The 26,488-nt window shown below is 37.0% G+C and overlaps 4 protein-coding genes across 7 annotated transcripts in view; 1 reads left to right on the top strand and 3 right to left on the bottom strand.

Moving 5' to 3' along the window:
• The first annotated feature begins 2,535 nt into the window (after positions 1-2,535).
• On the top strand, positions 2,536-8,524 carry LOC129565268 (uncharacterized). Its single transcript, XM_055439935.1, has 8 exons — positions 2,536-2,803; positions 3,271-3,664; positions 3,732-3,789; positions 3,965-4,079; positions 4,188-4,325; positions 4,406-4,494; positions 4,883-5,044; positions 5,117-8,524. The coding sequence occupies exons 2-8, from the start codon at positions 3,355-3,357 to the stop codon at positions 8,151-8,153; spliced, it is 3,909 nt and encodes a 1,302-aa protein (XP_055295910.1). The 5' UTR covers positions 2,536-2,803; positions 3,271-3,354; the 3' UTR covers positions 8,154-8,524.
• Positions 6,341-12,500, bottom strand: LOC129565269 (lysosomal alpha-mannosidase-like). Its single transcript, XM_055439936.1, has 11 exons — positions 12,134-12,500; positions 11,966-12,047; positions 11,699-11,905; positions 11,576-11,626; positions 11,400-11,475; positions 11,277-11,334; positions 10,933-11,152; positions 9,828-10,745; positions 9,384-9,734; positions 9,075-9,317; positions 6,341-8,977 (listed from the first exon to the last, which is right to left on the bottom strand). The coding sequence occupies exons 1-11, from the start codon at positions 12,478-12,480 to the stop codon at positions 8,543-8,545; spliced, it is 2,988 nt and encodes a 995-aa protein (XP_055295911.1). The 5' UTR covers positions 12,481-12,500; the 3' UTR covers positions 6,341-8,542.
• Positions 12,501-14,019: 1,519 nt separating this feature from the next.
• LOC129565263 (lysosomal alpha-mannosidase-like) lies at positions 14,020-17,986 on the bottom strand. Its single transcript, XM_055439929.1, has 10 exons — positions 17,931-17,986; positions 17,796-17,851; positions 17,331-17,701; positions 17,179-17,260; positions 16,867-17,115; positions 16,603-16,736; positions 16,307-16,529; positions 14,973-16,178; positions 14,630-14,878; positions 14,020-14,563 (listed from the first exon to the last, which is right to left on the bottom strand). The coding sequence occupies exons 1-10, from the start codon at positions 17,980-17,982 to the stop codon at positions 14,186-14,188; spliced, it is 3,000 nt and encodes a 999-aa protein (XP_055295904.1). The 5' UTR covers positions 17,983-17,986; the 3' UTR covers positions 14,020-14,185.
• Positions 17,987-18,602: 616 nt separating this feature from the next.
• LOC129565261 (lysosomal alpha-mannosidase-like) overlaps positions 18,603-26,488 on the bottom strand; it is an 11,128-nt gene continuing 3,242 nt past the window's right edge. For 2 of the 4 annotated variants that reach the window (XM_055439926.1, XM_055439927.1), the window contains 9 exons: positions 25,186-25,556; positions 25,031-25,112; positions 24,647-24,907; positions 22,546-22,679; positions 22,170-22,389; positions 20,185-21,120; positions 19,700-20,062; positions 19,374-19,625; positions 18,603-19,276 (listed from right to left, as the gene is read on the bottom strand). In XM_055439926.1, coding sequence (XP_055295901.1) covers positions 18,794-19,276; positions 19,374-19,625; positions 19,700-20,062; positions 20,185-21,120; positions 22,170-22,389; positions 22,546-22,679; positions 24,647-24,907; positions 25,031-25,112; positions 25,186-25,556 — 3,102 coding nt within the window. In that variant the 3' untranslated portion in view covers positions 18,603-18,793. Of the gene's footprint in view, positions 19,277-19,373; positions 19,626-19,699; positions 20,063-20,184; positions 21,121-22,169; positions 22,390-22,545; positions 22,680-23,140; positions 23,275-23,558; positions 23,693-24,646; positions 24,908-25,030; positions 25,113-25,185; positions 25,557-26,488 lie in introns of all 4 variants that reach the window. The other 2 variants (XM_055439928.1, XM_055439925.1) reach the window with 2 other exon arrangements.

Raw genomic sequence — 26,488 nt, 5'->3', positions numbered from 1 at the left:
AAACATTGCCAACAGCGACAAAAACCGTTTCCATTGAGCGTTTGCGAAAAGCAACTTTTGTGTGTGTGAATTCACAACTCAGAAAACACAAAATTAAATTGCTAAAGCATTTTTGCACCAAACAAACGTGGAAAAAATTGCTTTCCACCAAACACTGAACCGAACGCTGTCGCTCGCCGCTTATTTTCTTTTTTTTGCTCGATCTGTCCGTCTCTTTTCCTTTCTATTTCTCCCTCTCGTCCTCGCTCTTGTTCTAATTCTGTGTACATTTGTTGGTTAAATTCTTCAGAGTTTACATCTGTCCATTTTCTTCGTCCGAATGAAAATTCATGAATGAAGTGAGTGATGAATGCAAAAAATCAACATGATTCATGTGTATGTGTTGGTGAGCGAGCGTGTTTTGGCATTTTTCCAGAAGAATTGAAGATTGTTATTGATGTCAGAATTTTACGGTCATTCTCGCATTATAAACACACAAAGATATGTACTTCCGTAGCCTGTCATTTCACTTAAACCATCCTTTATTGTTCCTGTGAAGTTAATGAAAAAGAGCTAGATTTTTGCTGCCATCGAAGCTTTTGCTGCTGTTGTTGTTGTTGTTGTTGTTGTTGTTACGGTTGGCGTAATGGGCAAAGCCATTCCTTCATGTCGCTCAAAGTATTCGATATCCACATTCAAATTGAGTTCGTCATCATTTTGCTGTTTTGCCTTTTTGAAATATGCTTTTTGCACTCTCTCTGTATAGTATATACCGTATACACAGAGACGCTTACTCACGATTGCTTTCGGCTCGGGTTATTTGCCACAAATATGCTAAAAATGCTTTTGAGAAAACGGTTATGGACAACAATATCACAATTGTATGATTCGCATAAATAACGAATGATAACGTCTGGCCAAACAGATACTGAGCTATAGGAAATACGAAAAAGGGTCCGAATGGGAAATTGCGACACACAGACACATACATACACACACCAGGAACTTGGTACTTGCATACCATAATAATCAAGCAACGGCCGTAGGGCGATATATATGCATTGTAGCTCATTCTCCCTCTCTCATGCCTCCTTGAAATATCCATAAATAATGGTATATTTTAAAAGGTATCGACCATAAAGCACCACGAAGTGATTCAAAAAAGGCAATACTCAATCGAAAGAAACAATGACCACGTCTATTGAAAATGACCTCGGTTCAATGAAGACATATTATCATCTATGGCTCTATCTTTCTCTCTCTCTCTCTCTCACACACACACACACACATACTCTTTTTCCCTGTTTACGTCTCCTTCCACTTCTGCTCTTACCCTCACTCGCAATACAGCCCAATGCACTACTGTGCTCATGTTCATATGTGTACGAATCGACCGAAGCGAAAACGATTTTCCGGCTCCAATAATTTACAATTTTACATCGAAGCAGCTGACCTATAAAAAATTCAACGGAATTATTATTGATGGCACAATTTTGAAGTGGTTACGAAACTTTCAAACCCAAAAATCCTCCCGAACGAATCATCGCCTTTCTTTCGCTCGTGGAACTACTCACACACACACACACACACACAACAAACACTTTAAGTGTTGAATTTGTAAAATATTCATATTTAATAAATATATACGTCTATGGTATGTGGTGGCTAGGTAAACTTAGCCCAGATTCTTCCATACTAATGAAGACATTGACATCGATGAATACATAAATGAAATTATCTCCTTATTAATGAATAATATCATTGGGATTGGATTTTGGACCCCTTTACATGCGTCAAAAATCCTATTACGGTGTTGAAACAACTGATTTTCTATCCGATTCACACACACATTTCGGCTGAATGTTCCAAATGATCTCGTTTTTCGGGGCGGCAACATTCCTTTTTGCAACGGAAAATCCCATCTAACTATTTGCGGTCACATCGGATTTTGGAAGATGAATAACATCGTCTGGGGGATTAAAATGAAGGACTGCAAATCTATTTCTAGTCTCGTAACGCAGCATTAACGTTTTGTGAGGTTTTTGCTGATATGGCATGGCAAAGAACAAAATTACCATGTGTCCTTCCGTTCGTCGTTGATTCATGGCGTTGCAATCAATGTTTATTCACTCACTCTCGATCTCTCTTCCTCTTTCTCTCTCTCTCTCTCGCTTGTTCGCCCACACAAATTATAATTTTGTTACTGCATACCAATATACGTTGTGGTTTACATTCTCATTGGAATTGCACGGAACGCACAACACACTCGATTGAAAATAGTCGAAACTTGATAAACGTTCGCCAACTTGACACTCAGTGCAAGAGAAATTCAAAATGACCTAGTTTATTTCGTTACACTTGAATATATGTAGTTTGCTTTTATTTCAATGAATGTTACTTTGATTTCCCATGATAATTAACTTTGAATTAAAAGAAAAATGAAAAAAGAAATAAAAAGTAAATTCAAACGATTCACAACCAAATTACATGTGTCGCCATCTGACAATAATGGCGCACATCCGATACGCACGGAACACATCCGCGTGACATTGGCCCATTGTGATAGTAGAATTGAAACACGATTGGTGCGCCACTTGCCGATATATAATTTGATAGAAAATATCGAAATGTCAAAAAAAAATATGTAAAACTGAGTCGATTCTGAATGGAAAAGAGCCAGAAAAAAGTTTCCAACAATCTCAATGGCATAAAAATTGATGGTGTAAAATGCAAAAGCAGCTGAAATTTCATTGGATTTGATAAAAAGTGCTTACGATAAATGCAAAGACAGTGTGAAAAATGCAATCAATATCGAATTAAAAAGGTAAAACTTGTTAGTAGAGAAGAGAGGAAAAAAAATAAACGCTTTGGCGCACATACAACACCACCATGCCTCGACGTCAGTCTTAGCCCTAGCGTTAATGACTTTCTTGCCGAGATTTATATTGGTTGTCGTGTTTTTTTCCGTGTTATTCGATGCAATGGTGCTTAATAACTTGATTTCCCACAAAAATGCACGCCAAATTTTGGCGTAATTTACAAAATCTGTGTTCAGTTCACTTACCGCGTTGTTTATGTTTGAGTGTGTGTGGTTGACGACTGAAATCGTATCGCAATTTTTGTTACAAAGACTGTTTAAAAAAAAATGGAAAATCGGCTTGTGATGATACTCTATTTGTGCATTCAATACCAGTGATTTTATTTATTATCAACTTTCAATGACATTGATATGTGCGTTCGTGAGTTTTGATGCCATGTTTGTTCTCTCTCTTTCCCTCCCATTGTACTCAGGCAAATACACAACTAAGACATAAACAACCAACCAACCAACCAACAATCGGTACGCTGACAAATTTAACGTGATTTAGCATCCAAATGGATTTGATTCAATCGTACCATGATCAGGAATCACAAAGTTCATCCAGCGACGATGAATCGCGATTTTTACAGAAAAATGCCACCGCCACACCATCAACATCGTACAGCAATGAAGTGGCAATGCCCAAGATGGTTAGCACCTTTGAGCCACTTGAACGCATACCCATCGATCGGCTTATGATTGCAACCGCAGCTATTGCAGCACAAAAACCAACCAGTCAAAAGCAAAAACAGAAACAAAAACAAGCCGCATTGAGTTTCGCCCACTGGTTGTCCGACATCGAAAAGGATCTTCGCATGTGTTTAGGTTAGTTTCTCATATGACGTCATTCGAACATTGACATTTATTTACTGAAAATATTTTTGTCATACAGGAAGCATTCAAACCTTACAGAAGCATACCATACTTGAGTCAATGGATCGTTTTATTAGGTTCGTTTTGGAATAAATTTGAAAATGTTAGATGCAATTTAAAGATTTTGGACATTTTATAATGTTTGTATGCATACAAAATTCGGTTGAAAATAGACGAAAATCTATCAATTTGCAATCGATAATATCGTTTCATTATCACGAAATTAATCGAATTTTGTTTTTCATTTTTTAGCAAATTGACGAAAGACTATGAGAAAATAATCAAACCAAATACCGCTGATTTTCTATCCCACTACATTCGCACATACTTACATATCTACAAGTATCTGTTCCGGTCGCTGGAAAAGGTATTTGGTATTTTTTTTAAATAATTTATTCGTCCAATTGGAAATTCGACACATGTTTAAAATGTATTTTATGAGACCAAAACTAATAATGAATTTCATCATTTCCAGGGAAAGCGGTACTATAAGCGATTCATCAAAATATTATCAATTTATACGGATCTGGAACTGTGTGCGTCATTGCGAGGTGCCGAATATGATAAATCCATTGCTGAGCGGATAGTTTTGATCTATCAAACGTATTTGGATGTAAGTATCACTTTATCCATACAACTAAAGGCCTCTAGTGGCAACAGAAATTAACACGTATCATTGTGTCTATTGTGCAGCATTCGGATAATTCGATGGTTCTGGATGTTTTGCTCAATACAAAACGGTTGTGGCGTCAGCATCGCGGCATTTTAGTGCTTCTGTTTGAGTGAGTATAGCTGAATTTATTTGCTGGTCGATATTTTGCTTTGGTCATTCTTTTATTCATTTACATTTTTTATTTTTATCAACAATTACACTCAAATAAATGATTTTATTTACTGATTTTCCAAACTTTTGTGCAAATATTTATTTAAACCCATTTTGGCTTGGCTGGTGACTTTAGTCACTGAAATGCACTTAAGATTCAAAATCTATATAAATTATACGTACTTTTTTTTAAAACCCTTTTCAATAAATTACTTTATGATTTTTTCTATGTCACAATTTTATTCATTTCAGTTAAAGTTTCATTCAAAATCCAACAAATTCATTCACTAAACAACTTATGAAAATTTGATTTCGACAAATATTTTTCAAAAAAAAAAAAATTGCAGATATTTCCTTGTGCGAAAGATGCCCATCGAACTACCGGACACGTTGTTCATGAAGAATTTGATTATGTTCAAAAAATGGCTGTACATCGAAGAAGTTCCCGAGGAGCGGCGTAAAGCGCGAGATGCCTTCGTTAAATGTGTAAAACCGAAGAAAACAATTTGGTAAGTGAATGCTATCCGACTCAAAGTACTATACTTCTCGATTGCGTATTTATTCTGATTCTCTTCTTACAGTATGAATTCCCTGTTCAAGCCATATCTGCCCGTTGATGAGGAAGGATTTGTAACTATAGCCGATTCCAACGATATTCTGAATAAAGAGTATGCGTTAGCGCCATTGATTCGTTGCATAAAAAAGGCCGAATTGCGATCAGAAGTGCGACAAAACGAGGAAATCATTATATTGACTGATGACGAGGATGAGGATGATTCGTTTTCGAATCATGAAGGCTCTAGTGCAACATGCAGTCACCATGACGATATGAGTTATGATTTCGATTGGTATTCGGCTAGTTCACAAATGGGCAATCAGTCGTCGCATAGCCAAAATGTTGTCGAAACCGTTTCGATTGATTCACCACCGCCGGCGCAACAGCCGTCATACAACAAAAATACGCCATCACTTTCCTCTCTTGATAGCTGTGATCTGAACATGGATACAACCAATTCCTTAGTCACCGACCGTAATGGCGAGAGTGCACAGCACTCGGATATAGTATTGGAGAAACAACCAAGCCCAAGTGAACTGCCATCGACTTCTGAAGCAAAGGTACCAGATGTGAATGGGGAGAACGATCGAAATTTATCGACGCTCGATGAATCGATGTTCAATCGGCTGGTGAATGACATCAATTCAACGCAAGTGAGCATTCCGGGCAATGGAAGCGCTTCGTCTGATATCAAAATCACAGAGAATGGAGAATCAAGTGTGTGTCGAATGGAAGATGTGCAGAGTGAAAAATTGGATAAAGAAAATGGCATTTTGACTCATGAACCAGTTCCCTGTTCAAGTAACGGAGATTCATCATTGACAACGCTGAGCAGCGATCATAATCCAGATGCAACCAACGAAACACCATCAACTGTGCAACCAAATCATATTGATTCGAAAACACCCGCAGAAGTTGAGCCGGCTGAAAATTGTGATAATATTATATCAAGCGATTCGTCATTGAAAAATCACGAGGAAACACTGAAAACCATCAACGAAGTGGTCAACAATGATTTGAAAAATCATGGACAACCACTTAACGAGAGTGGCACAAGCAATGACGTTCACACGAAAGAAGCGGCAACAAGTAGAGTTAACACGGCGTCGAGTCCAATTCCGCAGACAAATGACGTGGAAATTGAATCAAACAAGGAAAATGAGAACACCGAACCAGCACAAGCGAATTTATCGATGGAATTTGTGCCGGTGGCAGAATCAACGGCCAGTGTTATCAATGAAACGTCATTGCTATCGAAATCCGAACAAGATGTATTGTTCAAGGATCGCGATGCTGCTTTAATTTTCAATGATCTGTGGAGCAATGGCCCGACTGCGGAATCACCGAAACCGGAGGAGGTTAAATCGCCACGCTTATCAAATGATAGTCCTCTCACGTTCCTTGCCAATGGCATCGATCCGAATTTCCACCTCAAAACATACACAAGGCGACCGCGGCGATTGGTGGAAACGAAAACTATATCCACACAAACATCACGATACAGTTTGTCAGGGTGTCCGTCACCGGTTACAACGATCGAAGAGAATAACAGCAGTAAAAAGGATCGATATTTGCTAACCGAAAGAAATGACGATGAGCTATTTTTGCGTGATATTTTCAATACAACGGAATTGCCACCAGTTCGATCGGGTGGTTCACCGAGAATTCGTAGTCCAATGTATTCATCATCGACACCGACCGCTTCGACTCCGATTGCATCGACGTCGATCGATACACCAAATGTGACTGAACACGTACAATCGCTTGCTTGTGTGAACGCAAGTGAAATAGGATCGACTGAGGTGGTTGTGAAAAGGAAACGTGGTCGGCCGCGAAAGTATCCGTTGCCAGAACCAGGAACCACTCCAATCGTGCCAAAGCCGCCAAAAGCACCGCGACAACCGAGAAAACCAAGGCAGCCGAAACCACCAAAGGATCCCAATGAAGAGGAGGTGGTCTTTGAAAAGAGAGTGCTACGCGAACGTAAACCAAAACAAAAACCACCCGAACCGGAACCGGTTGAGAAATCACGTGAAAAAGTGCCAGCAGCAAAACCAAAACGATCACGACGACGCAACACAATCAAAATGACCATCGATGCCATTTTCAATACACAAACACCAGCATTGAGAGCCATGCAAGCACGACGAATTTCACAAATTTTCGGCATTCCCATGATCGATTCGCAGAAGATTGCAACGATTCTGAAGCGTCGCAATTACAATAAGTCCATCAATAATAGCAGGAGTATCAATAGTGATAGTAATTTGAATGATAGCAGCATGCTGCAGACATTCATGAATCGATCGAATGGTCAAATGGTTGACAGTACGAATGAAATGAGCAGCCAACAAAGTACACCATCGACAATACTCGCCCGAAAGACTTACATCAAACCAAACATCACCCTATCCTCATTCACTTCCCTTTCATCCGCATTACGACGCATTTCATTCAGTGCGCGACGCATGTCATTTCATACGCGTCGCATTTCGTTCAGCGCTACAAAGCGACCGAAAACAACAAATCGAACAACTAGCCCACGAAAAACACACACGGTCCAGCGGTATTCGGCTATCGATATATTTGATACATCAAAAAAACGTGGCAGAAAAAAAGGCACCAAAGACTCAGCGCCGCGCAAGAAGTCCGTTAGGAAAAGTAAAAAAGAGCAACACATCTCAATTGCATCGACAACAAACCCGTACGTTTCCATTGTGGATATTGGTAATAAGGTCAATAGTGAAGGAACCATCGAATTGGTTGATCTGACAAATGAGATCCATCCAATGGAATTGGACACAACCAATGAAATGCAAACACAATTCGCAAACATTCACACGGCGCTCAGTTCAACGCAACATACCATTCATAATGCGTCCAATGAACCAAACGCCACGTTGCCAATTACCGAACGAAGGAGCTTCCGATCGGAAGACACTGAAACGGATTTCACAAACGAACTCACCACCGATCCAGAGTCAACGGTCGAAGACACCGACGACAGCCACACACGCAAATCGAAACGATGCCGCAAACGACCCAAAATATTGGATCTATAAGAACATTTCTACGACATAAGTTATGTAGTTTTTAAACAATTTAAAATAAATTTAGTGAACACCCGATGGAATAAAAATCGATAATTAATTATATATATTTCATGAATGTCATGGGTATGTCTTGAATATTGTGTAAATGCCGAATGATCGGCATTTGAAAATAAAATATAGAGAGAAAAAAAAACACACACACACACAAATCAATTCGTATTGAATTGTTTCTTTTTTTATTACCTAAATTGTCTTTTAGGAGCAATAAGCAGATCCGTAAACATTTTAAATTTAAGGAAACCAATTGTTAAGAAAAACAAATTCTGTCTTTTTTTGCCTTGTAAATAAAAATTTTAAGTTGACAAATAAATAAGGAAAAATAATTAGGGTTTTGTTTACTACGCTGTTGATGGTGTAGATTTGACTTGTTTCAGTTTATTATTGTCCATAGCTTTCCGTTTCATTTCGACGACGAACGTTCGAATTTCCATTGGGTTTATTGTGATTTGAAAGTTTTCACTTGGTGTGCCATCTGAGTCTTTATCTGAATCATCTATCACAGCATTGGTACTCTGGTTGTCTGTTTCTGCTATGAATTGAAGTCGTTCTGCCTTTTCCAACCATTGATTACCTGCGAGTGTAGTTTCACGAATCGATATCACATCAAACGACCGGAACACATCTTGGAAGTTGAATGTCACTGCCTCCGAATATTCTTTGTCTTCATCCTTCTCTAGAATATGCTCAAAACGAATCAAAATCGAGTCAGATTTCCATGGCTCGAATGTGAGCAAGTGAATATTTTTGGGGAGTGAAAGCGACAGGCCTGAGAACTGAAATTGACAAATCGAATCGATTAGAAAAGAAATATTGGAAAAATTCATTGCGAATTTTGGAGATGCTTGGTGCAATGAATGAAGAGACACATACGATATTTTTATATGAATTCCTCCACACATCGTAACTGAGATGGCTGACATTACTAAAGAACAACCAATTTGGCAGGAGAACTTGTTGCTGAAGAAACCGTTCGTTAGCTTGAGTAGATGGTTTTTTCTTTGGACTGAACACAAAGTAGCTTGTACCTCGTGCAACTAATCCTTTTCCATTCGCCATCTCGTTCAAAGCTTCACTAACTCCGAACGAATCATCACGTAGTAGTCGACGATGAACCTGAAATTGGATCAGAAGGTTAATAATTTGAGTGATTAAAGCCCAAAGAAAGGGAAATGAATTCACCATCAATTCAATGGATCCATCTTCCAAACTGCTTCCACCCTGTGAGCGATCGGTTAGAATGGCAAATCGACGGGTGTTGTCTTCAATAACAATTTTCGATGGTATTGGGTAGTAATTGCTAGCGGTTGGCTCCGACGACGTCAAATTCCATGTATCACGGTGATTGCGTCGTCTTTTTATCATTTCCCGTCCATTCGAATCGGTGTAGAAAACTCCATTCGATTCAATATCTGTATCAAATCTTGTGATAATTTCGAAACCAATTGGAATTGGCCCAACAACCCACTGGAACTCGGCGTATGTTTCATTCTTATAAATTCTTATCACCTGGCTTAACCATTCGTTAAAGGTCTGCAAAGAAGAAAAATGGTAGGTAAGGTGTTGAAATTGAATTTCGAATCAAGTATTTGAACAGAGAATCACGTGATGGATGTTGAAAATTACCTGATGAACTTCATCTACTAAATCGCCTCTAAATACTCGTACACGCGCTTGGGAAACAATTGACGTAGCCCAAGTCTGATTCGGTCGGAAAATATAAGCTCCAGATGATCGTTGGTCAGGTCGGAAATTCAAACCGACGAATGCCTTATAAAAGTGGAAGTTTTGTTGAACTTCCATCTGAACGCCATCGCTTTCAGCTGATTCCAAAATTCCATCGTCATCAAAATTCAATTTGAGATTTTGATTTCCGATTGAGAAGGGAGCTAAAACGTTTTGCAAACGAGTAGATGCACCGAATCCATCAATTTTGTTGTCAATTTTTCTATTCTTGGCTTCTTTCTCAATGGATTTTCTCTGAATAAAATACGACTTATATCCGAGTGGTGGTATGTCGGTGGCCAGAAAAACGAGCTCTGACTCTGCCTGACTTTTTCGAAAGGGTATTATTCGAGCTTCGTTGGGAATTGAAACGATTTGTGAGCTCACGGCTTCATTTTTATGATCAAACACCCCATATTCGCTATCGAGAGATATAGGAATTCGAACATATTGATGTGTTGAATGAGCCAATGGATTGTAGAGTGTCACCATGAATTTTTCACTATTTTCAGAAACATCACATGAACTGATATTCAAATCCGGACATGTTTTGAAATCGAATTTAAGCTTTTGGTCTTGAGACGTTCCCGAATTATCGTCATCAATTGTCAATTGATTGAGCGACTCTTTGATGTTCTCACTGCATTTATCAATTCCAATTTGTAGCAGACGAGCATAGTCAGCGGCAACATGCTGCTTTTCAGTGCCTGTCACTGCGTCATGATGCTGCATTACACCCATCGCTTCTCTTAAAACAGATAGATTTTCTTCAAAGTTGGCAGTTTTGTTCTTTGCGAGCACACTTAATTGTTTGCAGACCTTAGGAATGGAAAAAATATTTAGAAATTGAAGAAAGTGTGGCGCATGTAGTTTTCAATGAGCTAGGAAATAATGTGTGTTTAGTTCAACTGATTTGTCATTTAATACAAAAATTGTGATATTTAGTGAATCAGGAAGGACTCGAACTGAAATCTAACATGCAATCTAGCATACAATGGCGGCATACCTGTAAGAAATGATTTCCGAATCGTTCAAAGCGTTTCAATGTTGGCCGTGATGTGAAGTAGCCCGTCCAGTATGAATGTTCATCGGAAGCGTATGGGAAGAAATCATCGCTCTTCGTTGGCCATGTAGTATTATGTTCGTGCAATGCTTTCAAATAGCACGACGGAGTTGAATAGAATGCATTGATTTTTTGGCCATTGGCTTGACGTTTATTTGTGTTTCTTAATGGTTAAAGAATGAGAACGTTTTTTTCATTATTTCAATAAATAAGATCGACATTAGGGAGCAAAAATGAAAATGTTTAAAATCGTTGGCATGCCAATTTCCAGTCTTTTTAGTCCTTACTTTATCAATCGATCCAAGTTGGAAAAAGCGAAAGCCGCATCCATAAATGCAAAGTCATCTATAGCGAATTTTTAAGAAAAATTACCACATATTTGGAATGAAAAACTCTATGAAAAAAATTACCTCCCATCGTGAGAATAATGTTATTCGTACGTGTCGTTTTAGCTTGTTTCTCAATGAAATCGTAGAACAACTTCATCTTTTTTTCAAATGGACAGTAAGTAGGAAATATACGCATAGAGATTAAAATTCATTTCGAACAATTTGTGAATAAAAAATTGTTAACAAGAGCAAGTAACCTTTTGGTCCAGATTGTATTCGGGGCTGTTTTTGTCATCGATGATTGGATCCTGGTGAACATAAAATTAAATGAAATAAAAATTATAAACATAATTAGCAGAGATTCGGAAGATGAGAATTACATCAGGGCATAGGGCATCGAAACAGAATCCTGGTGGCGCTTGATACATATTGTACAAAACACCAGTAAATATGTCATTTTGCTTCAAATTGGCGCTTGATTGCCAAATCATTTCGGCATTTTTAAGTGCAAGTCGCTTGGATTTGTCTTGATAATCGATACGACCTAAGAATAATCCATCGTATCCCATTTGCGCAAGAAGTGATGCCTGTCGAATTTTGTAAAACAAATGATTAAATCATCATTATGATTTGAGTATATCTCTTACAAATTCTCTTGAATGGCCAAATGGATCGATTTGCCATCCAATTTTTGGACGTCCACATTCACCGAAGGTATCGTTCAGTCTCCTAATTTTGGACAAAACGGATATATACAAAACGGTTTTTGTCAAAACCAAAACAGTTTCTTCGATCAAGAATGTATTATATTTTACCGTAAGCCCCATGTAAATTGGTCGACAGTACTATGATAATGCGTTGTAGCTTCATCGTTCATGCTCCAAGCGCCTCCAATGAATTCCAATCGTCCTTCGTTTACCAATTGTTTGACCTGCTCTTTCAGTGTTGGCGTTTGATCATTCCACCATTTGAAGAAGTATGCCGATTCCACATAAATAAATCGCTTGTTTGGATCACTCAACAGCGCTTCAATCACCGAATCAAGAATATTCTGTACATTTGCTTTTTGATGAAACGATTTTGTGCCGTAATAGTATTGATCAAACGTTTTCAACCAACCGACATCGTCGTGAGTATGGGGCACAATGTGCACATTCAACATATCCGGCTTTGGTTTTGGGCAACCCTTGAAAACGGTTTAAACAGATGGATTCGAATTAATTTTGAAATTTAGAATATTGTATGACCTACTCATATAATCCAAATTAAAAATCATGGTAATAAGAGTATTGACAGTAAATTATTTGCAAATCTGGAATATGCTTATAACCTCTTGCAAAAACACCCATCTTAAAATGAGTGATCTTAATTATTAGCTTTTTTATTGAATATTTTTGTAGATAAGTGTAAATAAATTATGTTCTAGTGACACAGTTCCAAATACCGTAAGCACTAAAATCGTGCAATTCGACGCCACTTTCTTTCTGAATCATCATTTCTATAGAAATTCATTATCAAAGTGAACTCAACCGAAAGAGGATTATTCATTTTATGTCAACTTGTGTATGTATATGTTTTTAGAGTTGTAGCAAATCAGTTACACTATATGCACCGCTCACACTATTTTTAATTTTATCCTAACTTGCATCGTCTCAAAATTGATTTATCATTTTAGTTCTCAATGAATGTCGTTATTTCTCTTAATATTTAAAACACTCACAGCATATCCGCAAACTCTTTCTTTTGCTCCATTGTTTCGAACCACTGAAGCCGTTTCTAATTCACCAGAAACTATTGCGAGTAATACACAAATTGTTAATAAATTTGATGATTGCCCCATTTTCAGATGTTTTCCTTAAACTTTTCCGAAACTTCAAATTATTCCAATGAATACATTAATTTTACTTTAAAATGAGTTCAATTGATTGGGTGAAAATAAAAAAAATGACAATTAAATTTCTAAAATAAGTGACGATTTTAAATTTAAGAATAGACTTAAATTATGGCTATTCCGTTGAACAGTTGCCAAACGACTGTTTCAAAAATTGAATTGAGTCTCAATAAAAAGTGTGAATACAAAGTGAATAAATTTATTCTGTTTGTTTTATTCAAATGCTATCCAATAAAGAATTCATTTGGGATGCTTAGAATCTGTTTTTCAGCCGACTCTCAACTAAATTGAGAGCATACCTACATATTGCTTACATTATTTACTCAAAACAATCATAGATATTGATTTTTTCACCGAGGAAGATTGATTATCGTTTCAAAATGTATGTGTTTTTTTATTCAAACCTGATTTTTTGTGTCATTTTTTTGTTTTTCAATTGTAATAATAATTAGTCACATTGTTTACTATGTCAATTTTTTTTCTCTCAGCTCGGAGAATTCTAACGAAACGCATAATAACAGAGCCGAAATTAAAAAAAAACTAGCCGATTGAATCTATATAGGACAGACAGACACACGAACATTCAATTTTATAAAAAGCATAAATTATATTAATAGAATAAATGGTAATTTATGGTCAAAACAAATAAACTGTGTTCATCACCTGCACCATAATATTAATTTACTTTTGCTGAATGATAATTTGCCCATTTTAGTCATATGATTAGGTGCTTGCAACACACATACACCAAATTCATATCATTTTGACTGATCTCACCTATTTTTGAGCAGACAGAAGAAGTACACATTGTTTCTCCATTGAATTAATTATTTATTATGTCAAGTATTCAAATAAAACATAAAACAAATTTCGTGTAATAAAGTTGTTCAAATTCAATCAGTTCAATTTCAGAAAGCGACATTTGGCCTTCTAAATAAAATTGTACGTTGTGGCCCAAAGTCGAAATCTCAACGGTTTACGTCCTCCATTCGAATTCGACAATGAAAGTTCGAATTTCCATCGGTTTCAATGAAATCTCGAAGTCATCATCATTTGGTTTCGCATCAATTTCTCGCTCTGTGTTTATTTTATTCGCGTCACTAGTTTCAGTACTGAATGATAATCGTTTCGATTCTTCCAACCATTGATTAGCTGCGAGTGTTGTTTCACGAATCGATGTCACATCAAACGTTGTGAACACATTCCGAAGATTAAAAGACACTGGTCGAGAGTAGAATTTGTCTTCATTCTCCTCAAAAATATGCTCGAAACGAATTAGTATAGAATTGGGTCCCAACGGCTCACATGTAAGTAAATTTACGTTTTTGGGGAATGAAATTGACATTCCAGAGAACTGAAAAGAAAATGAGAAGATGAATATCAAAAAGGTCAAAGGAGTTTTTTTTTCAAAAGTACCTACCGTATTTTCATACGATTTCCTCCATAAATCGTAACTTAAGTGACGCATATTACTGAAAAACAACCAGCTCGACAAAAACATTTGTCGCTGAATAAACCGTTCGTTTGCTTCTGTTGATGCTTTTGTCGCGATTTTTTTTGATCCAAACACAAAGTAATGTGTACCTCGTGCAGCTCGTCCATTCCCGGCCATATCGTTTGAAGTTTTACCAAATGTAGGGCTTTCATCTATACTTAAACGTCGGTGAACCTTAAATTAATCAAGGAGAACATTAAATTTATTATCTGCAGATCGAGAAGTCTTCAATTTGACAGCTTCAATTCTTATGACGTGTAAAACTCACCATTAATTCAATCGATCCATCTTTCAAGCTGCTTCCACCTTGTGAGCGATCGGTCAGAATGGCAAATCGACGGGTGTTGTCTTCAATAGCAATTTTCGATTGGATTGGGTAGTAATTGCTAGCGGTTGGTTCTGACAACGTTAAATTCCATGTATCACGATGGTTAAGTTTTCTTTTCATCGTTTGACGGCCATTTGAATCGGTGAAGAAAACTCCATTCGATTTGATATCAGTATCAAACTTCGTGATGATTTCATGATCAACATCAATTGGACCGACCACCCAATGCAGTTCTGCATAATTTTCCGCTTTATAAATTCGAATCACTTGACTTAACCACGAATTGAATGTTTGATGAACTTCATCCACCAACTTGTTTCGAATCAATCGAACATTGGCTTTTGCCACAATTTGAGATGCCTGTGTACCATTTGGTCGAAAAGTGTATGAAAAGTAGAAGTTTTGACGTACTTTCATTTGAACCTCTTCAGTTGCAGCTGATTCGAGAAGACCATTTACGTCGAATGTCAAGTTTAGGTACTGATTTCCAATCGTGAATGGTCCATTTGCATCAGTTGTTATAAATTCATCTTGAATTTTTGCAGGAACTTCACTTTTAACAGTTGCCAGATTGGATTTTCTTTCCAAAAAATACGATTTATATCCAAGGGGCGGTAGATCGGTCGCAAAAAAGACTAATTCAAACACAGTGTCATTTTCTCGATTTGATAATCTTCGAACATCACTTGGGATAGGTACCAATACATAAGTCATCGACCCATTTTTATGGTCAAACACTTCAAATTTGCCATTCCGAACCGGAATTCGAACATATTGATGTGTTGAATGACCTAATGGATTATAAAGTGTCACCATAAATCTGTGACTATTCTCAGAGATTTCACATGAACTGATGTTCAAATCGGCACAGCTTTTAAAATCCAATCCAACACCCTCATGTCGAGATATTCCTGAATTGTTACCGTTGTCAATGATCAATTGATTTAACGATTCTTCGATATTCTCACTGCATTTATCGATTCCAATTTGTAACAATCGCGCATAATCATTCACAATGTATGGCCTTACGGCGCCTGATGTTGCATCGTGATGCTGTATTATTCCCATCGCTTCTCGCAAATGATCAATGTTTTTCTGAGAATTTGAGACTTTGTTCTTTGTCAAAACTGTTAGTTGTTTGCATATCTAAAAATAAAAGTTTTAAAACACTTATTAATTATTATCTAATATTGAGTATTGGTGTTGGGAATTATCAAAAAAAAAATGTTCTGAACACTGAGGGTACAGATTGCACTGTGTTCAATGTTATTCACCTGCAAATATTGATTGCTGACTCGTTCAAAGCGCTTTAGAGTTGGTCGTGATGAGAAATAGCCAGTCCAATATTCGTGGGGAGTCGAAGCGGTCGGAACAAAGTCGTCGTTTTTCGTTGGCCATGTGATACCCGTTTGATCGTGCAATGCCTTCAAATAACACGATGGAGTTGAATAGAATGCATTCACTTTCAATCCGTTGCGTTGACGCTTATCGATATGTCTGTGGAGAGAAGAATAAAATTATCGCATCGATTGAAGTATTTAAGTCGATATAATTAATTCTGTTTTCTTACTTGATCAATCGATCTAAATTTGAAAAGTAATAGTCCGCATTCATGTACGTAAAATCACGGCCCATTGTGAGAATAATGTTGTTCGTACGCATAACACTCGATTGTTTTTCAATGAATTCGAAAAAAGCCTCCAACTATATTTGAATTAAGCAAAAAGAAAATTCTTCATAGAGTCATGGAGTCTATATAACTATCTGATATATATTGAACGGTCTTCAAATGATCTTTCGCCAGCGAAAACGTTTATTTTCATTTATTAATTACCTTTTTGTCCAAATTGTATTCAGGGGTGTTTATGTCATCAACAATCAAATCATCATCGCACAAAACGTCGAAACAGAATCCTGGCGGTGGGTGGTATAAATTATATAAAACACCAGTGAATATGTCAGCGTTTGCACCTGTATGCCAAACCATTTCCAAGTTACGATTCTTGATTCGATTGATTTTGTCTTCGTAATCGATTCGACCTATGAAAAATCCATCGTACCCCATTTGTGTGACTAGAAATGCCTACAAAGCATATCGACAATTAAAAGTAGAACCATTTGAATATTTACGTCAGTATTTACATACAAATTCTCTTGAATGGCTAAATGGGTCGATTTGCCACGCAATTTTCGGTCGGCCACATTCTCCAAAAGTGTCATTCAACTTCCTAATAAGTATCAAACCATTGTTATATTAAAAATATGGCTTTATGAATTTAACTTCAATCTCATTTTTACCCCAATCCCAATGTGAATTGATCAATTATGCTTTGATAATGCGCCACTGCTCCGTCGTTCATAGTCCAAGAACCTCCCACAAACTCCAATCGTCCTTCATTTACCAGTTGTTTGACTTGCGATTTCAATTCGTCCGTTTGCAGATTCCACCATTTGAAAAAGTATACCGATTCGACGTAAATGAATCGCTTCTCGGGATCACTGAGCAGTGTCTTAATAACCGAATCCAGAATAGTTCGAACGCTCGCTTTGTGAAGCTTCATTTTCGTACCATAGAAATATTGATCGACCGTTCTTCGCCAGCCAGCATCATCATGTGTATGCGGCACGATGTGCACATTTAACATGTCTGACTTTGGTTTTGGGCAACCCTTTTGAAATCAAAATCACATCATATTGTTAATTCACACTTTGTAATTTGGTTTCAATTTTTTCTTTGCAAAAATAAAAACTTAAAATGCTTACATCATATCCACATGTTCGTTCCACTCTTTTATGTTGTTGAGACACTATTGCTGCTTCTAATTCGTACGAAAATACTACGGTCAATAAAGGATTGATCAACTAGATTTGAAAAAAATACAGGGAAAAAATGCTCACCTTGACAGCAAAATGATGCAGCAAGTAGAATAACTGAAGAAATCACCTTCATTTTGGTAAATGTTCTCACGAACCAAACCTTCTTGTTACGAAAGGATCTATACACTTCAAACGATCGTTTCAAACTGGGGTTGCTAGGTTATCATCACATTTCGTCGTTTTACGTTCACTCTTCTATCGTACACACAAAATGAGGATGGCAGAGCAAAGGTCAGAGACTAAAAATTGGACATCTTTGACACTAATCCATAATACTTACGTATCGTCTCAACAAAAATATGTGCACCCAAACTTATTATGTGGTTTATGATTTTGAACTTCGCCTTATTTCGGTACCCTCGCATAATCTTCTTATATTCCATTCTATGTATTTCATAGTATAAACTATGCGCACACCGCTAGATAGAACTACTAATGACTACTATACGTTCGTTTGCAGTTCGTATGTAACACGCAAAAGGATCAGCTTAGAAAGAAACATACGAAGAGTGTGCGAGAGCAAAACTAGAGTGGAATAAATAAGAAATAAACCGCATCATTAGTTTGAGTGCACCGAGATTTATTATGGTATGCAAATTTTTACCTTCGAGCTCACATTAACAATTTACATCTATTCGTTTCAAGAGATCATTCTCGGCAAATAATGTTCAGCAAACAAAAATGCACATTCCATTTCTATCAAATATGTTTTTTTGTCTCTTTATTATTCTCATAAAATTCTAGGTTCAAGCAACTGACAAGTTTTGTGACTCTGGTCATAACATCTTCAAAATTCTAATTTAAGATCAATTAAGATATCATTTCCCCGTGAATACCAATTTAATTTAAGAATATTAATATAAAGGAAGTTTTTCTAGTTTTATTTATGGCTTCGGCTCCAATTCGACAATAAAAGTGCGAATTTCCATCGGTTTCAGTGTAATCGTCAGGTCATTGTTGTCACCTTCGACAGCATTTTGGCGTATGAGTTTATATGCTCGTTTAGAATATTGTCGCGGTGAAACATCTGGTTTGATATCAATCTGTGGATGTCTTCTTTCATGCTCAGACATTCTGACAGTGGCGGTTTCCGTTGTGGATGGAGTTTCATTCAAATTATCAGATTTGAAATGCAAGCGTTTCGCTTCATCCAACCATTGATTAGCTGCGAGTGTTGCCTCACGAATTGAAATCACATCAAACGACCGGAACACATCTTGGAAGTTGAATGTCACTGCTTGAGAATACTGTTTGTCTTCGTCCTTCTCTAGAATATGCTCAAAACGAATCAAAATCGAATCGGATTTCCATGGCTCGAATGTGAGCAAGTGGATATTTTTGGGAAGTGAAAGCGACAGGCCGGAGAACTAAAATTGACAAATCGAATCGATTAGAAATGAAATATGGAAATAATTCATTGCAAATTTAGGAGATGCTTGGTGCAATGAATTAAGAAACACGTACGATATTTTTATATGAGTTCCTCCACACATCATAACTGAGATGGCTGACATTGCTGAAGAATAACCAACTCGGTAAAAGGATTTGTTGCTGAACAAATCGTTCATTCGCTTCAGTTGATGTTTTTTCAGTGTGTTTTTTTGGGCCAAACACAAAGTAACTTGTGCCACGTGCAATTAATCCGTCTCCATATGCCGTCTCATTCAAGGCTTCACCAACTCCGAATGCGTCATCATGTAATAGCCGACGATGAACCTGATATTTGTCGAAATAGAGCCAATTTCCTTGAATTACTTCAAAAATTGTATCTTTGAAAACCAGACACCTACCATCAATTCAATCGATCCATCAGCTAAACTGCTCCCACCTTGTGCACGGTCATTTAGAATAGCAAATCGACGGGTGTTATCTTCAATAGCAATCTTCGATGTGATTGGATAGTAATTTCCAGCTATTTTTTCCCACAGTGTCAAATTCCACGTGGGTCGTTGGTCACGCACACGTTTCAACATTTCACGTCCATTCGAATCGGTGTGGAAAATTCCATTTGATTGAATATCGGTATCAAATCTCGTGATAATTTCACGGCCAATTTTATCTGCGACAGGAATTGGGCCGACCAACCATTGGAATTCTGCATAGTTTTCATTTTTGTAAATTCGCACCACTTGGCTTATCCATTCGTTGAAGGTCTGGAAAAGTAAAGATGAAATTAATTTCTTTTTCTTTTGTCTTGCGAAGAATGTGTCTTTGTCATTGATATAACCGAAAATTTAAAAAGCGCAAAATTTGATAGCAAAAAATGCAAATTCACCTGATGAACTTCGTCAACCAAATCGCCTCTAATCACACGGACATCAGCATGTTTGGCGACATCATATACTTCAGTGCCGTTTGGCCTGAAAATATAAGCTCCAGATGATCGATTCTCCCACACTTCATTATTGCCCAAAAATCCTTGGTAGATATAAAAGTTTTGTTGAACTTTCATTTGTACCTCTTCGGTTGCGGCCGATTCCAAAAGGCCATTTTCATTGAATGACAAGTTTAAATATTGATTTCCAATTGTGAATGGTCCCGTTTCTCTGCCGGCAAACGAATCATCAGCCATGAATTCGTCTCTGTGCGTGACTAGCGTCACAACCGGTTCGATTGACTTGGCAATTTTAGGCTTCTTTTGAACATAGTACGATTTGTAACCAAGTGGCGGGAGTTCATTGGCCAATATGACCAACTCTGACTCAGCGTTACTTTTTCGGAAGGATAAAGATTGAACTTCGGTTGGTATTGCAACCACTTGCGAAGCCACCGGCACATTTCTATAGTCTAACACCTCATAATCACCATCCGTAACTGGGACACGGACATATTGGAATGTTGAATGAGCCAACGGATTGTATAGACTAACTACGAATTTATCACTTTTTTCAGAAACATCACATGAACTGATATTCAAATCAGCACAACTTTCGTACTCAAAACGCAATCTCGAATCGAATCCTTCATCACGGGTTATTTCCGAATTGTCGTCATCAACGGTCAATTGGTTGAGTGACTCTTTGATGTTTTCACTGCATTTTTCAATTCCGATTTGTAGCAAACGTGCATAATCTTCAGCTACATGTTGCTTTTCAGTGCCTGTTACCGCGTCATGATGCTGCATTACACCCATCGCTTCGCGCAAATTCGAAAGATTTTCCTCAAAGCTGGCCGTTTTCTTCTTTGCTAACACACTCAATTGCTTACACACCTTGGAAACGGGAAAAAGCGGTTAGAAATTGAAAATACAGTAGAACCTCGATTATCCGTCCTCCCATTATCCGTCACCTCCGTTAACCGTCACACCTTTTCAAGGTGGAAAAGTTTTTTTTCAGTTCATTTTTCAATTTATTTCACTTGAACATAGACGTGTGCAAGGTCAAAAATTCTAGGGGGCGGGGTAAAATGATTTTGCCCGGGGGGGGGGGTCTGGAAATCGATTCTATCTAGTGTAAAACCAGTCTCCGAAAAAAGTAAGGACTAAAAAAAAAAAAAAGGTCCTCACTTTTGAAAATCGATTATATCTAGTGTAAAACAGTCTAAATTCCACAATGGGGGTCTAAACTTTTGCCAATGGGTGTCAAAAAACAAGTGAAGACCCAAAAAAAAAAGGTCCTCACTTTTGAAAATCGATTATATCTAGTGTCAAATTTTCCAAATCGCTGGGGGGGTCCACATTTTGGAATCCTAGAGGGGGGGTAAAACCGGAATACCCCCCCTGCACACGTCTGCTTGAACATACGAATAAAGTTGCCAACTAACTTTGATAATCAAAATCAATTGTGTGCCCCTTGTACATTCGCACAATAAGATTTGAAATCAGAGGCTTTGCGTTTTCGGTACACTTCTCGTATATACAAGATTGTCCAATATTTTGGACAATGCACCAAATCTGTTCTCATATCTATTATATATTTTTTACATCACCTTCTTTTTCATCATTAACTAATTAGAAAGTATGGAAATTTGGATTATTTTGTTCTATTTATATGAAAGTCTCGATTATCCGTTTTTTTTCGATTATCCGTCAATGCGCTGGTCCGGTGCCTGACGGATAATCGAGGTTCTACTGTATAGTCAATTATTGAACGGAATTTAATAGAGTTCGATGGAAGTTGATTTTAATTGATAAATGCATCACAAAATAATCCGTCTTTAGTTTGTGATTTAATTTCGTTTTAGATTTGATTAAAAAACAATCATTTTAGTTAAATTTTATCCAAAAGGCATGAATTTTATCCGGAACAAGCAATTCCATACCTGCAAGTAATGATTTCCGATTCGTTCAAATCGCTTAAGCGTTGGTCTCGATGTGAAATAGCCGGTCCAAAATGAGTGTGGATCAGATGCGTATGGGAAGAAATCATCACTTTTTGTTGGAAATTTGATGCCCGAATCGTACAAAGATTTCAAGTAACACGATGGTGTTGAATAGAATGCGTTCACCTTCAATCCGCTGAGTTGTCGTTGATTGATGTTTCTTTTCCAATAAAACATAGAGTTGATTTAAGCAAGTTTATGACCAATAAAAATTTGTGGTTAAATACATCAATCACCAAGCAATGTAAATATCGAGTGTTATTGGTAAGAGAATTTAGAGTGTTATGGCAATTCAAGATAAGGAATTGAAACTTACAAAATGATTTTGTCAAGGTTATTGAACCATGCTGGTGCATGTTGATAATTAAAATCATCACCCATGGTGATTAGAACATTATTTGTTCTATAAGCACCCAAAGCATTTTTGAAATATTCTAACAAATCCGCCACCTAATTGAAATAGCACGTGTTAGTATGAAAAAATGCACCAAATCCAAATGTTTCTTATGCTAAATGATAATGAAATAATTCAATGACAAAGAATAGAACCAAAATACAGACTTCCGAAACCGTGATTAGAGGCGCTAACAATGGGCTGAATCAATAAACTTGACACAATTTTGACGTGCGTTGAATTTTGAACGGTTTGTTTTATTTCTTTGCATTTGTTTGATTTTCTGTGTTAAATCGGCTTATTTGTTTGCATAAAGTCCATGTGTCTGTCCCCTTTTTAAATTGTTTATCTTTGTTTTATCGAAATGCAACACCTTCGAATGTGTTTAAAATAAAATGGGAACGATACCGATTGATATGAAGTGAAACCCTGACGAAGCCATATATGGCTTCATAATTGATGTATCAATTACTTTGGTTTTTTTTAGTGACAAAATCAATTTTTGAGTGAAACTTACAAAATGATTTTGTCAATGTTATTAAACCACATATTGGCCACTTGATAATGAAAATCCTCCCCCATCGTAATTAGCACATTATGTGTACGGTACTTCGAATGGGCCGTTTTAATGTAATTCAAAAGTTCACCAACCTATGTCAATAGAATAACAAAGTGCGTTAAAATTCGATAAAAATCGGTTTAATTATTTATTTTCATATTGCGATGATGATGCAATTCGAAAGTGGTACATGATTCAAAACAGAACATCAAGACGAAATGCAAAGGTTTTGATTCAAAATCAAACACAGGTCAAACAAACACAGAGCGAAGAATGGTGGAGAGTAGGAGATATGAGGCCAGCATGCGAGTGTTATGGTAACTTATCATCTCCAAATCGATATACGACACGTGTCCTTTTATTCTCCTTTTCTCACCTAATTAATCGATCCAAGCTCGTATACTGAATATCGGCGTCCATATAGGTAAAGTCACCGCCCATGGTAACAATGATGTTATTCGTTCGTGTTGTATTGGCTTGTTTGCCAATGAAATCGAAAAATACGCTCAACTATGCGATGTCACGAACCGGGTTCAACAGTGTTTTGTATTTGTTTCGATTCAAAGGTCAAAGTTTTAACAAATTTTCGCAAATAAAATGAATTACAGTCATGGACAAAATTGAGCGTACGCCTATAAATTTGTGTTTTATTTTTTCCAGTAACTTTTCATCTCAAATGTAATATATCAATGGGAAGTACATGAAAAATGAATAACATTGGGAATTTTGAACATCAAAATTGGCCGGCCAATAGGCGGCTCATGGCCCTCGGTAAAAACGGCCAAAAATTCAACTTTTTCCCCAGCCGTTCGATTTAAAAAGTTTAAATGCAGTTTCGAAGGCCTTCAGGAGCAGATGCTTTTAAACGCTGAAAACTTTCTGATTGGTTTCAATTTGGCCAAGTTATGGCTGTTGGAAAAATGGCCGATTTTTTCCGAAAAATTAATCCAAGCGTTTGATTGCCAAATGTCATATGTCGTTGGAAAGCCCATTTAATGAAGATAATTTTAATAGTATAAAACATAGAAATCGGTTACAATTTGACCAAGTTATAGGCGTACGAAAATTTTCGTCAAAATTTTTTTGGGTTTTCCAACGGCCATAACTTGCCCAAATTGAAGGCGATCCGAAAGTTTTCAGCGTTTAAAAGTATCTGCTCCTGAAGGCCTTCAAAACTGCATTTAAACTTTTCAAATCGAACGGCTGAATTTTTGGCCATTTTTACCGAGAGCCATAAGCCGCCTATTGGCCGGCCAATTTAGATGTTCAAAATTGCCAATATTATTGATTTTTTATGTACTTCCCATTGATATATTACATTTGAGATGAAAAGTTACTGGAAAAAATAAAACACAAAATTTATAGGCGTACGCTCAATTTTGTCCATGACTGTATATGTTTGTTTTTATGAGCTTCACTCCGAAATGACTGAAAATAATGGCGTCAAATGCAAATTAAATTTACCTTTCGATCGACATTATACTCGGGACTGCTTTTATCATCGATAATTGGCTCGTCCGCACAGAGAATATCAAAACAGAATCCTGGCGGTGGACTGTATGTGTTGTACAAAACGCCGGTAAACAAATCCGCTTTTTCGCCTAAACTATCACTTGCATGCCAAACCATTTCCGCTTCCCGGTTTGTAAACCGATTCACTTTATCTTGGTAATCAATTCGACCCAAAAACAATCCATCATATCCCATTTGTGCCAACAATGATGCCTACATTTTTAGGACAAGAGTTATTTTGCGCATTAATATTGTTTGAATTTCCTGATTGTCATTGTTTACATTGGTCATCAGCGTTATCAAAAATTTAATTTGATGACAACCATTTTCACATACCAATTCCCTTGAATGGCCGAACGGATCGATTTGCCAGCCAATTTTCGGTCGTCCACATTCTCCGAAGGTATCGTTCAATTTCCTGATAATTGACCGAAACCAAATATTTTATTAATATCTTTCGTTCAACGTACGTCTGTCTCATGTTACCATACCGTAAGCCCCATGTAAATTGGTCGACAGTGCTGTGATAATGCGTAGCTGCCTCATCGTTCATGCTCCAAGCGCCACCGATAAATTCCAGCCGACCTTCGTTTACCAGCTGTTTGACTTGTTCTTTGAATGCTGCCGCTTGATGACTCCACCATTTGAAGAAAAAGGCCGATTCCACGTAAATGAATCGCTTTTCAGGATCTTTTAACAGTGCCGATACCACCGAATCAAGAATATTCTCTACGTTGGCTTTTTGTATAGTTGGTTTGGCCCCATAATAATATTGATCCACTGTTTTCAACCAGCCGACGTCATCATGTGTATGGGCCACGATGTGTACATTCAACATATCGGGCTTTGGTTGTGGGCAACCCTTTTAAAATGCCAAAAAAAAATTGGAGAACAAGAGAAAAATAATTAAAAATTGGAAATATGGAAAAAGTAGAAAAAGAGGCAAAATAAAAGGGAAAGATAGAGTGAGGAAGAGAGAGAGAGAGAAAATAGTGGAAGAGATAAAAAAGTAAAGAGAAAAAGTGAAATATAGAGAAAAAGTCAACAAAATGAAAAAATAGAGGAAAAAATTCAGCAACAATAATTTGTTGTAGTTAAAATTGTAGTTGCCAATTAAAATTTGTTCCAGACAATATGTATATTAAAACCAACCACGGAATAAAGACAAACGGAAAAGAGACAAAAAAAAACCGTAAAACAATCGAAGTAAACAAATCATTCACTGTCAATAATAATAATTTATACAATGTGAATCGTGTTTTACGCTTTTTCCATATTTGCTGCATTTTTCTGTGGTTCTCTTTTCAACGCTATTCCAAACATCATTTGCTGATAGACGGCAAACTGAATTCTTGCATGCTTTCTACTTTAATGGAAAATAATCTGATTTTAGTACAGTGGAAAAAAAGAAGTGAACGGTTTGTGTATGCAACAGTAATCGATTTAAGTGCTCAATCGTCAATTAAATGATAACCAAAGTTGTTCTTTCCGAAATTGTGGTTAAAAAAAACGATTGGATCGATGATGTCGTTAGATTGTACGCGCTATGCTTGAATATGTGAAACATATGGGAAAAGCCTGAGTGCTGCAATTAAACCCGTAATAAAATTCTATATCGGAAGCTCCATGTCTAGTAGTAAATGGATTTAATTTTATCCAGACGATATTGGAATCGTCTCACATAAAAAAGTACTCAACAGATAATTGAATTTGGAAAATGTTTTCATTCTTGAAATTTGAACTCCACCAGTAGCGTTACTTTTATCAATCAAACCATCCATGAATCGAAGTAGA

This window comes from Sitodiplosis mosellana, unplaced genomic scaffold (assembly GCF_009176505.1).
Source record: "Sitodiplosis mosellana isolate CC-2019 unplaced genomic scaffold, AAFC_SMos_1.0 Smas_scaffold_2, whole genome shotgun sequence".
Classification (NCBI taxonomy): Eukaryota; Metazoa; Arthropoda; class Insecta; order Diptera; family Cecidomyiidae; genus Sitodiplosis; species Sitodiplosis mosellana.
This window is presented reverse-complemented; position numbering and strand designations above follow the sequence as displayed.

Excerpts from the sequence above, each read along its gene's own strand:
- LOC129565263 (XM_055439929.1), bottom strand. The coding sequence starts at position 17,982 with ATGAAGGTGATTTCTTCAGTTATTCTACTTGCTGCATCATTTTGCTGT. Across the intron at positions 17,261-17,330 it reads CAATTCACATTGGGATTGGG|GAAGTTGAATGACACTTTTG; the intron begins GTAAAAATGAGA and ends GATACTTATTAG. Across the intron at positions 16,737-16,866 it reads AATACAATTTGGACAAAAAG|TTGGAGGCTTTTTTCGAATT; the intron begins GTAATTAATAAA and ends ATTCAAATATAG.
- LOC129565269 (XM_055439936.1), bottom strand. The coding sequence starts at position 12,480 with ATGTTGAATGTGCACATTGTGCCCCATACTCACGACGATGTCGGTTGG. Across the intron at positions 11,627-11,698 it reads TCGATGCCCTATGCCCTGAT|GATCCAATCATCGATGACAA; the intron begins GTAATTCTCATC and ends TATGTTCACCAG. Across the intron at positions 9,318-9,383 it reads ATGGATCCATTGAATTGATG|GTTCATCGTCGACTACTACG; the intron begins GTGAATTCATTT and ends ATCCAATTTCAG.
- LOC129565268 (XM_055439935.1), top strand. The coding sequence starts at position 3,355 with ATGGATTTGATTCAATCGTACCATGATCAGGAATCACAAAGTTCATCC. Across the intron at positions 4,326-4,405 it reads TCTATCAAACGTATTTGGAT|CATTCGGATAATTCGATGGT; the intron begins GTAAGTATCACT and ends TCTATTGTGCAG. Across the intron at positions 4,495-4,882 it reads ATTTTAGTGCTTCTGTTTGA|ATATTTCCTTGTGCGAAAGA; the intron begins GTGAGTATAGCT and ends AAAAAATTGCAG.